Source organism: Acinonyx jubatus, chromosome E2 (assembly GCF_027475565.1).
Source record: "Acinonyx jubatus isolate Ajub_Pintada_27869175 chromosome E2, VMU_Ajub_asm_v1.0, whole genome shotgun sequence".
Taxonomy (NCBI): domain Eukaryota; kingdom Metazoa; phylum Chordata; class Mammalia; order Carnivora; family Felidae; genus Acinonyx; species Acinonyx jubatus.
The window spans coordinates 32835277-32849632 of NC_069396.1; the positions used below are offsets into that span (position 1 = coordinate 32835277).

Consider the following 14356-nt stretch of genomic DNA (forward strand, 5'->3'; position numbering starts at 1 on the left):
AGCTCCCACCCACCTATCCGAACTCACTGTACACACCTATTCTCTTTGCTTCCCATGCTGCAGCCACTCTGGCCTACTTCTTGTTCCTCGAATGCTCTTTCTCACCTCAGGCCTTTGCCTTTACTATCTCTTCTGCCTAGAATGTTCTTCCCAAGCTCTTTCTCTGACAGGTTCATTCACATCATCCAGACCTCAAACGCAAATACCCTTTCCTCAAAGAGACTTTTCCAAAACACTCCATGGTGGCTGGCTCCCCACCAGCTGCTGTCATGCCTTGTTCATTTCCTTCACTGCACATGTCACAATTGATGATTACCTTGTCTTTCTAAATGTTCACTATGTGTCATACCAACCAGAATACCAACCAGCTCCATAGAACAGGAATTTTGTTATGGTTTTTCATGTGGATTTGTGGTTGAATCCATAGCATTTGGTATAGCCACTAACACAAGAAAAGACTCGATATTTGTTTTAAGAAAAAACTGAATGCATAAATCAAATGTTGTAGAAAAAAAGCTTTCTGTTTATTTAAAAAAAAAATTTTTTTTAACATTTATTTATTTTTGAGACAGAGAGAGAGAGACAGAGCATGAATGGGAGAGGGTCAGAGAGAGGGAGACACAGAATCTGAAACAGGCTCCAGGCTCTGAGCTGTCAGCACAGAGCCCGACGCGGGGCTCGAACCCACGGACCGTGAGATCATGACCTGAGCCGAAGTTGGCCGCTTAACCGACTGAGCCACCCAGGCGCCCCTCTATTTATTTTTTTAAATGTTTGTTTTTTGACAGACAGAGAGAGCACAAGTGGGGGAGGGGCAGAGAGAGGGAGACACCAAATCCGAAGTGGGCACCAGGCTCTGAGCTGTCAGCACAGAGCCTGATGTGGGGCTCAAACCCACAAACCGCGAGATCGTGACCTGAGCCAAAGTCAGACAGTTAACCGACTGAGCCACCCAGATGCCCCCCAAAAAAAGCTTTTTAAACGTACAAGTGAAATTAATGATAGAAAAGAAATATTCTTTTCACACTGATATCACTTCTATTTTCTAATTTAAGGATGAAGGCCTACTCCATGTAGATTTCATCACTTTACATATCCCACTTAGGATCAATATTCTTATATAAACTTATTATACAATGTTAGACTAGAATCAAGAAGTTAAAAATATTCTCTCACACCACAGAAACTGTCTAAGGATACAATTATAGCATAAACCTGAAGAATCAATGTTACCTAGATTATGACAAAACCCAGCTTGTACCAGTTTCCGTTCCCTAGAAAGAAACAAGCTCGTAGGAAAAGCATTCACGAGGCTACGAGGAACAACAGCGTGAGAGAGCCGGGCTGTGCCCTAACCACTCTGGATGGGCCATGCACATGCAGAAGCCAGCAGGGCTGTGACTCACCCTAAGACGCTGCCAGTAAGACCCTTGTTGTTTGGGCACTCCCAAGGTTTTTGAGAGAGCTAACAACAGTTAACAAAAGGGCCAGACCTTAACAAAAGCAGTCTGTCAAGAGACAATCTCCTGGGGAGGCATCATTTAACGAAGATTCCTGCTCTGTGGCTAGGAAGAAGTCTTGGGGATTGATGAGGCCCTGTGACTGCCTAGCTTCACAACACCCTACTCAGGTAGAAATGAAGGCACAGAGAAGACAAAATCTAAGAGCTCACTCAAGTCATTTCCCGTGTGAGTATCTAAGCCCAAGTGATGTTGACAGTGGGCTTGGACTGTTACATTTGTGGATAATCCATATGATAGCTAAAAAGTCACTACAGAGTTCTACAGTACTCTTAAATTCTTATTTTCATTTCATTTGCACATAGTTCCTAGACGTACTGCGTGCCAAGCCCTGTGCGAGGCACTTGGAACTCCAGTCTGGCAGAGGAGACAGGCGACAAACAGTTACGATGGCACCTCACCTAACCTAGGAGAGACAGGAAAGGCTTCCAGGAGAAAATAATACCCAAGCTGAGATTGAACAGATGGACAGAAGTAAGCCAAAGCATGGAGTGGGAGGAATAGGAAGAAGGATTTCCAGGCAAGAGGAACAACAGGCGCCAAGAAAAGAGAAAGTATGGCACATTCCAAAATGGCCCCACTCCAAGCATGGCGGGAGCAGGAGTGCACGACAAATGAGAGACGACTAAGACGTTATGCCATGAAGGGTCCGGGCAGGCCAAACTAAGGAATCCGCATTTTTACCTCCCAAGGGCTAGGGAAAAATTAACAGACATGAACCAAAGGAGAGACATGAGCAGAGATATCTTCAGAAAAAGCAGTCGAAGAGCAATGTGAAGAGAAACATAGTGTAGTGATCAAAAGCGTCAGGTGTGACACAGACTTGGGTTGGAAGACTGGCGCCACTAACACTAGCTGTGTGGCCTTGGGCAAGATATTTAGCCACGGTAACAAAAGAGAAAGTAAAAACACCTACCTCATAACGTTGTTATGAGGACAAAATAATGCATACAAAGGGTGTAACACAATGCCTGGCGTAATAAGTCGTCAAGATACGTCGGCCGCAGTGGTGATGGTGGTAGTGACCACAAAGACGGTGGCGAGGATGGTTATTATTGTTCAGAATCGATTCAGAAGGAACAAGGCTGAGGTAGACAAACCAGGTGGAAGGCCGTTATATTAACTAGACAGCAAAAAAGGATTTGAACGGAGGCAGTGGCTGCAGAAATGAAGAAAACGGGAAAGAGTCTATTGATACCGAAGAGGAGGAGATCCAGAAAACTCCGTGACGGCCGGATGTGACTCATGAGAGAGCGGAATCCAGGATGAAGCCCAAACTTCACGTCTCCATTTCCTCACTCCACAGAAGCGTAACTGAGGTCATCATGGCTTCCGTTGGCTAAATGCAGCAGGTATTTGTGTGATCCTCGCCTTACTTGCCCTCTCAGGAGCATTCAAGGCTGCCAGCTCCATGACTTCTTGACCCAACAACTTCCTGATTTTCCTCACCTCCCTCTGGTGGCTTTTTCTGTCTCCTTTGAAGACTTCTCCTCCTCCCAGCCACTACATTCCTCAGGGTTCGGTCTTACCCCACACCCTCCCCTCAGGTGACACTATTCACAAAACTTTAATCACCAAATATGTGAGGGCAACCTGCAGATGTACGTCTCCAGAGAACTCGTAACTTTCTTCTCAGCCACAGACCTATATATCCAACTGTCTATTTGACAAATCACGTCTGGGAAGTTTAAGGGGCCCCTGGGGCTCAACATACTCAAAATCAAATTCATCACCTTCCTCTACAATTTGAGAAGCCTGCAAGCCGGGAAACCAAGGGTATCACTGACACCTCTTATTCCCCAGCTCTCATTCTCAGTGCATCTGTGAGTCTCCTCAAGTCACTTCCTAAATATCTCCTACACCATCCCCTCCCCACCCCCCCCCCCCGGCACCCCTTCCCCCAACAAGTCTCGCCCTAGCTGCTGGAATCTATTTCTGACCCTGCAACAACCTTCAGCGGTGCCCTTGTAGCCACATGGTCCCCGCTTCGAGCCACTGTCTACCCTGCAGCCAGAATGATTTTCAAAAGGCAAACTTGGTCATGTCACCCCTTGCTGAAAATCCTTCCGTGGCTTCCTCTTTTCCTTTAAATAGAGCACACCAGGCTCCACATGCCCTGGCCCTGTTTGCCTTTCTCATAAAATGTTCTGCCTCTCTCTTTGGTCTAGCTACTCTGGCTCTTTTTAGCCTTCAGCAAACACAGGCTCCATTTTTCCATGACGCCTTTACATATGCCATCCTCTCCGCAGAGAAGGTTCTTTGTCCCCTTTCGCTGTGTTATCTCCCACTCCTCTGGTAAACTTAAGCTCATGCTGCTTCCTCAGAGAAACATCTCTGAGTCCCTATAAGTAAAATCCACCTTCAATAGACTCTCACAGTATCAAGTACCTTCACTGCACTCATCATGATTGCAATGCTGTTTCTGTGATGGTCTGATTAATGCCTATTTCAACAACTTGATCATAAATTCCAAATGGGCAAGGACCATGTATGTCTATTCCTCCCTCACCGTTATAGCCTCTGTGCCTAGAAGAGTGTCTGGCACACAGTAGGCACTCAATAAATATTTGTTGAAGGGAAGAACTAAGTAAATAATAAACCTGAAAAAAAATGATGTCCCTGAACCAAGGGAAGGCAAAAAGGGAGTGTTTTTAAAAGAGACACAGAAAGACGAGACAGAAAAGTTTTTAAATGATTCCACTGATTCTAGAAATCCACCCTAAAGATCAGGTAAGGGAAGAGAACGAGCTACTAATACATTTTCTGAATGCTGTATTAGTCTTAACAGCAGTGCAGTTCAAATTGTGTACAATATTTTAGTTCAGCCATATTAATAAAGAATGTTCTACTCATTCTGTTTCCAAAACTATATACACTGGTGAAAAAGCCATTTTTTTCTGACGAGCTAAAAGAACACTAAAACTACAGATTACCTTCATCAATGTACCATGTGTTTTTTGATTTGGATTGTGGTTGTGAGTCAACAGAAGATCCATTTAAGGTATAAAATAATTCAGATCTGTTTCTATTTCCAGGGTCTGAGGTAGGTCCTATGGATCAAGAAAAGTTTCTTTTAAAAATAAAGTCAATATGGTGTGAAAGTTTTTCCCTAAGAGAAATTAACATACATATGATGTTAACAATTGCTTAAGAAAGCAACAGATGTACACAAACGCAATGTATTTTATTAGCGTCTTCAACTTTTAAAAATTTGGTAACCATTTTGGCAATGTCAAAAAACTCTTCCACCCAAGAATCAATATAGGAGGGGAACAGGAATAAGTTTAAAAGAAAAGCCTGCTATTTTTTTTTTTAAGACCAACTGCTTTTAAAAATTACTTCATGTACTATGGTTTATTTCCAAATGTCAACAGCACCATTCCCCAATTTCCCCTGATGAACCTGTTAGTTCCCAAATTTAACCTGTTAATTTAAGACAGTTCCTTTCGGAAGAAAGTGATCTTTAAATGTTGTAGACCTAAATCAATGCACAAATTAAGTTTAAAAAATATAAAGTTTAAACAGTTGGGAATTCTCGGTCATCAAATTCCTTGCTTCACTGCTTCACGTCTTTGAAAACAGGAAGCAGATTTATTTTTTTCTATATTAGATTTATTAACGTAAGAAAGAGTGAGTGTGGCCACATTACAGACCTTTCAAGGCATTACCCTGCCTCAGTACTAAGAAGAAATGCTGTAAGTGCGACCAGGGGGGTCTCCAGAAACCATAACAAATCTGATTTTAACTTTTCAATTTAAAGCAGATAGCTCTATACTTTATGCTTATAACTAAGATCTGCTACAACACAAGTAACGCACATGTCTTCAGAAAAATCTGTAGGCTATTTATATTTAAGTGAGAATAACACGTGTGAGCTATCCTATCTAGATCTACAGGTTGACTTAAAAGATAACTATTACGTGTGTGTCCTATTTAATCCTAAGTCGCCCCAGGTCCAGGGTCACATAAAATACTTCCTAAAATACAATTTCCTTTAAAACGGGCCAAGACAAGTTTTGTTCACCAGATAACTGAGGAAACAATATTCTTCTCCTAACCCACATCTGAGTTAACAAACATTCTCACAGCTTTTTAAATGAGCTGTTTCGCTTGTAGAACTACCATCCTTTAAAACTATAAAATATGTGGAAGCCAAAGAAAAACGCGAAGAACTCCACATGCATTGTGAGGGAGTTTCTGGAAGAGAGACAAAAATTCTTGCTTAGCAGTTTGGAATTTAACTTGTGCCACATTTTGTTAGCAAAATCCACATAATTACTCCCGATATGCTTTATCCCATCTAACATTATCCAGATATGGTTCTTCTGTACAGTTGCGACTCTAAATTCGAGGTTCAAATGTCACAGGTAGGGGCTTCCAAAAACCAGCTGACAGAAACCAACAAAAGACAACAAGGTCCTCCCGGAAAACTTTTCATCGCCTAAAAAAAGGCTGGGAACTCTTGGCTTTAGCAAGAGCGTCTATAAACAATTTTTGGTAAAATACTAAACACGTTGGGAAGAAGAGAGCCTACATGTACACTGAGTAAAACCTTTCAACCTTTTTTCAATGCTATGGCAAATCAGATAGCGTGTAAATATCTAAGAACCGTAGCCTACTGATCCATACCTGTAGCCTTTGGTTTATTATGACTGGATGAACCTTTGTCCGCAACACCTCTTGACATAAAGGCAAGTTTGGGAGGCCTCCTTTCCTGTGTCACGCTATCTGAAATGGTAAACGTGTTTTTTTTAAGGATAAAAGCAAATTCTTACAGAAGAGAAACAATTAAGCAAGCAATGACAACAGCAGCCAAAAAATACCTCTTTCCTACAAAAAGGCAGCATTTCCAACAGCAGTTTTACAAATTTTTAAAGGTCGACAAAAGTACTGAAAGAGGATACGGGGAAAAAAAATCAATGCTGTACTTCAAAACATAATTTCTACAAAATATGACCCAAATACAATTCAGCTAAGTGTTTTAATGTCTTGGAAATTTAATCAATTTAGTCACTATTGTCTGATGTGTTAAAACACTACAGGGACACACAGCTCCACTAAGTTCTTTGCAGGAGGTCCCCAGGTGTCCCCAGAACACCCAGTGTGTTAGGAAGTGTTCCACACTCAAGTATTTCTAGAAGATGCTGAGACAAACAAAGGGAGGCACATTTCTTTACCGCATAACACCAGAACCTTTAATATGCTGATGTGTACTGTGAATCTTTCAAAGAGGGATAGAATAAATGTATCTTACAATATTTTTTGTCCCAGTCTACTTAGCATCTCAGATTAATGTATTTCATGGAACACAGTTTGGAAAAAATCTGGTTAGAAATATGTATCAGTTGTAAAAATCATATATGTTAAGAATAACACTAACAAGTATACAAACATATACAACATATAAACAAGAAAAACGCAAAGAAGCCTACACAGATTAATGATGAAGAAAGCCAGAGAAAAATATCAATAATATTTTTGAAGAAAACACTTGAAACTCCTTTTTGGAATATTAGGTGTGATAAATTTGGCAAAGTTGTTTCTGATACGTAGCCGACTCTAAACCTTAAAGGCCAGTAATTTTCATGAGATATTCACAAATACTGATCAAACGAACGTAGAAAAGTCAATCTGCAGTTTTTCCCCTGGAAATTTCAACAACATATCTGTAGAGTCCAACATGACACTTAGGAGTCATACCTGATAAAGCTGTGTATCAGCAAAAGCGATAGCACCCACAGTGGATTTTTGAGAACAGAAAGAAAAAAATAGGATAATTTTTTACATTTTAAACACAAGGAAAAGGCCATTTTGTTAGAAAAAGGAAATAATACTGAATGAATTACATATAAATCATGTTTGGTAATATATATAAATCACGGTGGAGGGGGGAGATTGCAGTGTTAATCTATATCTTAAGGGTCTCAGAATATGATCAAATGAAAAATTATTTTAATTCAAAAATTATACCAAATAACCATGGTTTCAACCAGGTGATATAGTAAAAGCTATTTACTAATACTTTGATGATTAGCCATTCAAATATCTCCAAATATCACAGAAGAAAGCTACCATGGAAGGTAAAATTTCTTAGTCACTAGCAACAGTTCCCAAATTACAGCATATGAGTTGACTAAAGAAAACGAATACCCACTATTAACTGTAATTACTACACATAAGTCTGTGTTCAAAAGATATGCACGTGCATACTGTACCCTACATGCATGATACAGCTAGTGGTAATTCTAACAAAGGCAGCAAATGGTCTTAAGTGAGGCAGCCTGGCAGTAACAGGCCACATGGATGAGCCACTGGGGACTGGGACCCTCCTGCTGGTGATTAGGGGAGGGCTTCAAAGACCGGGAATACGACGAGCACTGGAGTTGGAAACAGTAGTTATCTTCCGCCGTATCACAGTGACATCTGCCTAAAATGAAATCTCCTGATTTACCTTAGGAGACAGACTTAGACTTTGTCTGAGAGAAGGTCAAATACCGATTTTGAGGAACAGATATTCCTACCGAATTCTATGCAGATGAGGGGTCGCATGCCACATCTAACCTGCCCTCCAGCAGTGACATACCAAATATCGTTTCCTTGCCACTACTATGCTCATGATCCCAAACCAAAGCCTTCTGCCTCGAATGGAGTTTAAGAGATTACCACCTCAGGGAAAGGTAAGTATGGGAAAGTAAGCAAGATAAGGAATAAATTCGGCAGTTTTGTGAGATTAAAACAATTCTGCTTGCTATTAAAAGAGACAGCATGACATGTTCACCAAATGGCATGCACAAAAATGTGCCTAGCATCCTTATTCAGAATAACCAAAAGCTGAGACAATCCATTCTACAGCAAAGTAGCTCAACAAGTTGTGACCTGTTCGTACCATACAACACTGCACAGCAATAAAAAAAAAGAAAAGAAAAGAAAAAAAGAATAAACTGATATACACAACATGGACGTTGTGTTGAGTAAAAGAAACCAGACAAAGAGTATCCATTACCTGCACACAGCAGGACGACATCCAAAATGATAAAAGTACATGTGTATCCCTACAGTAGCCAAGATATGGAAGCAACCTAAGTGTCCACCAACAGACGAATGGATAAAGAAGATGTGATACACACACGTGAATATTACTCGGCCATAGAAAAGAATGAGATCTTGCCACACACACAACATCGATGGACCTGGAGGGTATTACGCTAAGTTAAATCAGTCAGACAAAGACAAATGCTGTATGATTTCACTTATGTGTAGAATCTAAAAAAACGAAAACAAATAAAAGCAAACAGAAACAGAATCCTAGATACAACTAGCAGTTGCTGCGGGCAGGGGGAGGTGGGCAGGCAAATGGCTGAAAGGTTAGATCAAGGGGTACAAACTTCTTTGTAGTAAAAAAAAAAAAAAAAAAAAAAAAAATCACAGAGATGTAAGGTACAGCATAGGGAATACAGTCAGTAATATTGCATACAAAGTATAACTTTGTATGGTGACAGATGGTGACTAGACCTATCATGGCATTCATTTTTTTGTCCTGTATAAAAATACTGAATCACTATCTTGTATAACTGAAACTAATGTAGTATTCTCTGCCAATTATGATTCAGTAAAAAAATGATAAAAGTAGCAGTTCATCCATCACTCTTGTTAATTTAATCAGAAATACAAAAAAAATCCCTTCGAGAATGTTGGGTTGAAAATCATAACAACAAACTAGTTAACAGTAACAATCAAAGCAGGAGAGATGCCTGTGAATTTGAATGACCCATTAAATTGAGACAAATCCCTTAATTGATGTGCTGCTTAACATCATCAGCCACAAGAGCATAATTCAGACCCAAATGAGAGTTTAATATCCACGGAGAAAGCTACTAGAGAAAATATAAGTTTACTTGGGTAAAATGAGGTATTATAAAACCAGATACCGAAAATACTATATACATAGCAACTACACAAAGACCTCTATGAGGCAGGATTACTGATCCAAATAAGTGTTTTCCTCCTATTTTAGATCATTTTACATGAAAATTTTTTGAACACAAAACCGGAAGGTCCCATCAGATGACATCAGAGTTGCATACGCAGGTCTAGTGCTTCAAATTAACCTTCTTTTGGGCTCTGTCTCGTACGAGCAGGAGTGCTGTCTACATAGACGACACTTAAGGTGATTCACGCAATCTTTGTGGAAGCCCATATAGCATTATCTATCAGAATATAAAATACACCTACCCTTTGACCCAGCAACTCTACCTCCAGGAAGTTAACCTTTTCAAAAAAATATCTTATGAATATTTTATATGAATGTGAGCACCATATATCCCATTTAAATACTCAGATGAGTACCGATGGCGTGGTGTTGAGGGAGAAACAATACATGCAAAGACACACTTAGTATCCAGAACGATCTGAAAATGTTAGAAGACTGAAGGGCACTGACGACATCAAGTGTAACAGGGACAAAAGCAAGGTCCTGCTGCTGTCCTCCAAATCAACCATACAAGCATAGAATTAGAAGTAGAAGGGTGCATGAAAGAAAATTGGGGGTTTCATTCAAGAGTAAGCTCAGTATTCGTTAATTCACTGATTTATAAATGCACTCATCCATCTGTAATGCAAGGAAGGCATTACAGGGGTCGCTGGGAATACAACTCAGACGGTAACAGGGCTTTCCCCCAATTTTTTTTTTTTTTGTCAGTTTGTCGATAGCAACCATTAGCCCACATAATGGATTACAGTATTCCATTTCCCTTTAGATGCTCAAGTGTTAAGAAAAAAAAAAAAAAACCATCTTCAACAAACCACATCTCACTCAGAGTATCATACCACAGCCAAATGGCTAAAATGACACAAAGTTTTTAGGCTGGAGCACAGAAGATGAAGGTCCCAGAGACACTCAGCTTTGAATATCTGAGGGCTGCCGTAAGGAAAAGGAGCTGCCTCTGTCCTGTGTCCATCACCAGCTCAGAACTAGAATCAGTGTGTCAACTGTGGGAAAGTAGCTCTAAGCACACATCGCACAAGGAGTGACTTTTTCACAAGGATATCTGTCTAAAATGAAATTCTCCTGATTTACTTTAGGAGACACTGACTCTTCTATCTTGTCTAAGAAGATCCAGATGATAAGACAGGAAGTTATCTTTTAGCTACGCTGGAACACATGCAAACCGATGCATATACATGGAGTTATTCACTAAAGCACTGCTTGTAAGAGCAAAAGATTAAAAAGAACCGAAACGTCCATCAGCAGGGGACTGGTAAAAAAATCATGGCACATTCATAAAATGAAATACAATGCATAATTTAAACAAAAGATTAAGTATGCAATACACGTACTAATAGGAAATGATGCCCCAGATCTGCTGTTAACTTACAATAACAGAGGCAACTTCCACTCCTGGGAAAATGAGTAGACATACCTTTCCTATGCCTCATGATAAGTACAACTAAAAACTCAGGACATAACATACAAAATGAGAAGATTCTAACAAGGTGGAGAGGAGAAGGCAGACCAGCTAAGGAGTTCTGGACGTAAAGAACAACACGGCGGCGAATTCCCTGGGTTTTCTTCTTGCCTTATGTATCCCAGACTTAGCGCTGAGGAAGCCAGCAATCTGGAGCCATTAATGGGCACAGACCAAAGAAAGCCCCAACAAGTCAGCGCTCTCTCGTCAAAGGATGAGAAAAGAGGAAACCTAGTAAGACCGAAAAATGTTAGACAGTAATCACTCAACACCAGCCGAACACCAAAGGAAAAAAACACTGGCCCTACCCACTCCAAAAAGACCAAGTGGGGAGCCCAGACTTCCACTCATGTGAGGCCGTTACAAAGTGCTCCAACGCCCCAGTTGTGTGATATCAGAGAAAGCCAAGTCGGGAGCCACCACCTGATGACAAGTTCTCCCACCTCCATGGTGTCAGTGGAGACCACATGGAGAGCCCAGACTTCCATCTCTGCCTTACCTGCTGGGGTGGTTGGTATCAGAAGAGGTCTAGTGGGGAGTGAGGACTTTCACCGTAACCCACCAGCAATAAGGCCACATTCATCACAGTGTCACTGGAGACCATGCGAAGAGCCACAACATCCACCGCATCCCAGCAGGAATGAGGAGGCCGAGGGAAGAAGACTTCTATCTCCACCTGGCAATAATTAGGTGGCATCTCCCCTCCTCTTCCCCGGCCATAGCAGGGTCGAAGAAAGCTGGCTAAAAGCTGGCTCTAGGTCTAGTAACATCTAGAGTCTCAAAACCTAATACCCAACTGTCCAGGTTTCAAACAAAAATCACTCATTATACCAAGAACCAGGAAGTTCCTAAGAATGTTTAAAGACAGTCAATAAATGCCCACACCGAGATGACAGAGAGGTTAGAATTATCTGACAAAGATTTTAAACAACCCTGATAAAAACGCTTCAATAAGCAATTATAAACATACTTGGAACAAAACGACAGGACAGAAACCTCATCAAAGAAACAGAAAGTCTCAGCAAAGAAACGGAAGATATAAAGGAGTGAAAATGAAATAACAACGAAAATAAAAAGCTCAGTGGATGGGCTCAATAGCAAAATGGAGGAAACACAGGAAGTCATGGGTGAACTTAAAGACAGAATAATACAAATTATCCAGCATGAACAACACAGGGAAAATTGAATCAAAAAAAAAAAAAAACAAAACACAAAAGAACAAAAGAAAAAGAACAGAGACCCAGGGACCTGTGGGACTTCACAAAAGATCTAACATTTATTTCATCAGAATCTTAAAGGAGAGGAGAAAGACGGGGCTAGGGCTGAAAACGTACTCAAAGAAGGAAAGGCTGAAACTGACAAAATGCAGCAAGAGACCACAAATTTACCAATTCAAGAAGCTGAGCAAACACCAAACAGATGAACCCAAAGAAATTCTATGCCAAGACACATCATAATTAAAGTTTAGAAAGCTAAAGTCAAAGAGAAATTCCTGAAAGCAGCCAGAGAAAAACAAAACCTATAGGGGAAAAAAAAGCAATTCAAATGAGAGCAGATTTCTCATCAGAAACCAGGGAGGGCCAAAAGAAGTAGCACAATATTTTCCAGGTGCTGAGAGAAAAGAATTCTTGACCCAGAATCTTATAACCAGTGAAAATATCCTCCAGGAGTGATGGGGAAGGCAAGACATTCCAGATGAGGAGAAACAAAGATCATTTGTCACCAGCAGATCTAAAAGAAGTTCTCAAAAGAAAAAAATGATCAAAAAATAGTCCCATACAAATATACCCAACTGATCTTTGACAAAGGTACAAAAGCAATTCAATGGAAGAAAGAGGTCTTTTCAACAAATGGTGGTGGGACAATTTGACATTAAAACGGAAAAAAAAAACCAAAAAACAAAACCAGCTCTAAGTCTTACACCTCATAAAAAATTAACTCAAAACGAATCAAGGACTCAAATGTAAATGAAAAACTGTAAAACTTTAAAAAGAAAGAACAAGGATGTGAAGAAATCAGAATTCTCATACACTGTAGGTAGGTATGTAAAATATGTAGCCACTTTAGAAAACAACCTGGAGTTCTAGAAATGATTAAATATACAGTTACCATTTGACCCAGAAATTCCATTTCTAGGCACATGCCCAAGATAATTGAAAGTAGGTCCACACAAAAACTTATACACAAATGTTCATAGCATCCTTTTCATAAATGTCAAAAACTGGAAATACAAACGGCCACCACTGATGATGAATTGGTAAAGAAAATACAGTTGACCTTTGAACACCAGGAGGGTTTGAGGCACTGACTCCCATGCAGCTGAAAATCTGCAGATAACTTTTGACTCCCCAAAAACTTAACTATCAATAGCCTACTGTTGACCAGAAGCCTTACGCATAAGGTAGTCAATGTTAACAACATAACACGTATTTTGTATATTATATGTATTACATACTGTATTCTTACAATAAAGCAAGCTAGAGAAAGGAAACAGTTATTAAGAAAATCATAAGGGGGCGCCTGGGTGGCTTGGTCGGTTATGCGTCCGACTTCGGCTCAGGTCATGATCTCACGGTCCGTGAGTTCGAGCCCCGCATCGGGCTCTGTGCTGACAGCTCAGAGCCTGGAGCCTGTTTCAAATTCTGTGTCTCCCTCTCTCTCTGCCTCTCCCCTGTTCATGCTCTGTCTCTGTCTCAAAAATAAATAAACGTTAAAAAAAATTTTTTTAAAGAAAATCATAAGGAAGAGAAAATACATTTACACTACTGTACTATAAAAAAATCCACTGATGCACACAGTGCAAACCCATAATATTGATCAAGGGTCAACTGTGTACTATATCTATATAATAGAATATTGTTTCTCATGAGAAGGACTGAAGTACTGATTTATTCTACAACATGGGTGAACCTTAAAAAGATTATGCTTAAGTGAAAGAAGCCAGACAAAAAAAGGCCATGTTTTTTAGTTCATTTATATGAAATGTCCATATAGTGAATGGTCCATATGTCCACAGGGCAATCACAGAAACAGAGAGCAGATGTGTGTTTGCTAGGGACTGAGGGGAGTGAGTGACTGCTTAATGAACGTAGAGTTTCCGTTTGGGGTGATAAGAAAGTTCTGGAACTAGACAGCAGTGATGGTTGCACAACACTGTGAACGTTCTTAATGTTACTGAATTGTACATTTTAAAAGGAGTGAATATTCTGCCGTGTGAATTATATTTTGATTTTTAAAAACTTAGGAGGAAATCTTCACTATCTAAAGCTAGGCAAAAAAAATTGCTAGACCTAATACCAAAATCATGTTCCATTAAAAAAAAAAATTGTATCTTTGACTTAATAAAAATCAAAATCCTTTGTTTTGTGAAAG

At 40.0% G+C, this 14356-nt stretch overlaps 1 protein-coding gene across 5 annotated transcripts in view; it reads right to left on the bottom strand.

Annotated features, from left to right (window-relative positions):
- The window catches only part of CYLD (CYLD lysine 63 deubiquitinase), a 69001-nt gene that overhangs the window by 25862 nt on the left and 28783 nt on the right, over positions 1 to 14356 (bottom strand). For 4 of the 5 annotated variants that reach the window (XM_053211211.1, XM_053211213.1, XM_027044508.2 and 1 more), the window contains exons 6-7: positions 6150 to 6248; positions 4454 to 4570 (exon numbers count right to left, since the gene is read on the bottom strand). The exons of the other annotated variant lie outside the window; for it this stretch is intronic. In XM_053211211.1, coding sequence (XP_053067186.1) covers positions 4454 to 4570; positions 6150 to 6248 — 216 coding nt within the window. The remainder of the gene's footprint in view (positions 1 to 4453; positions 4571 to 6149; positions 6249 to 14356) is intronic. 5 annotated transcript variants of the gene reach the window in all.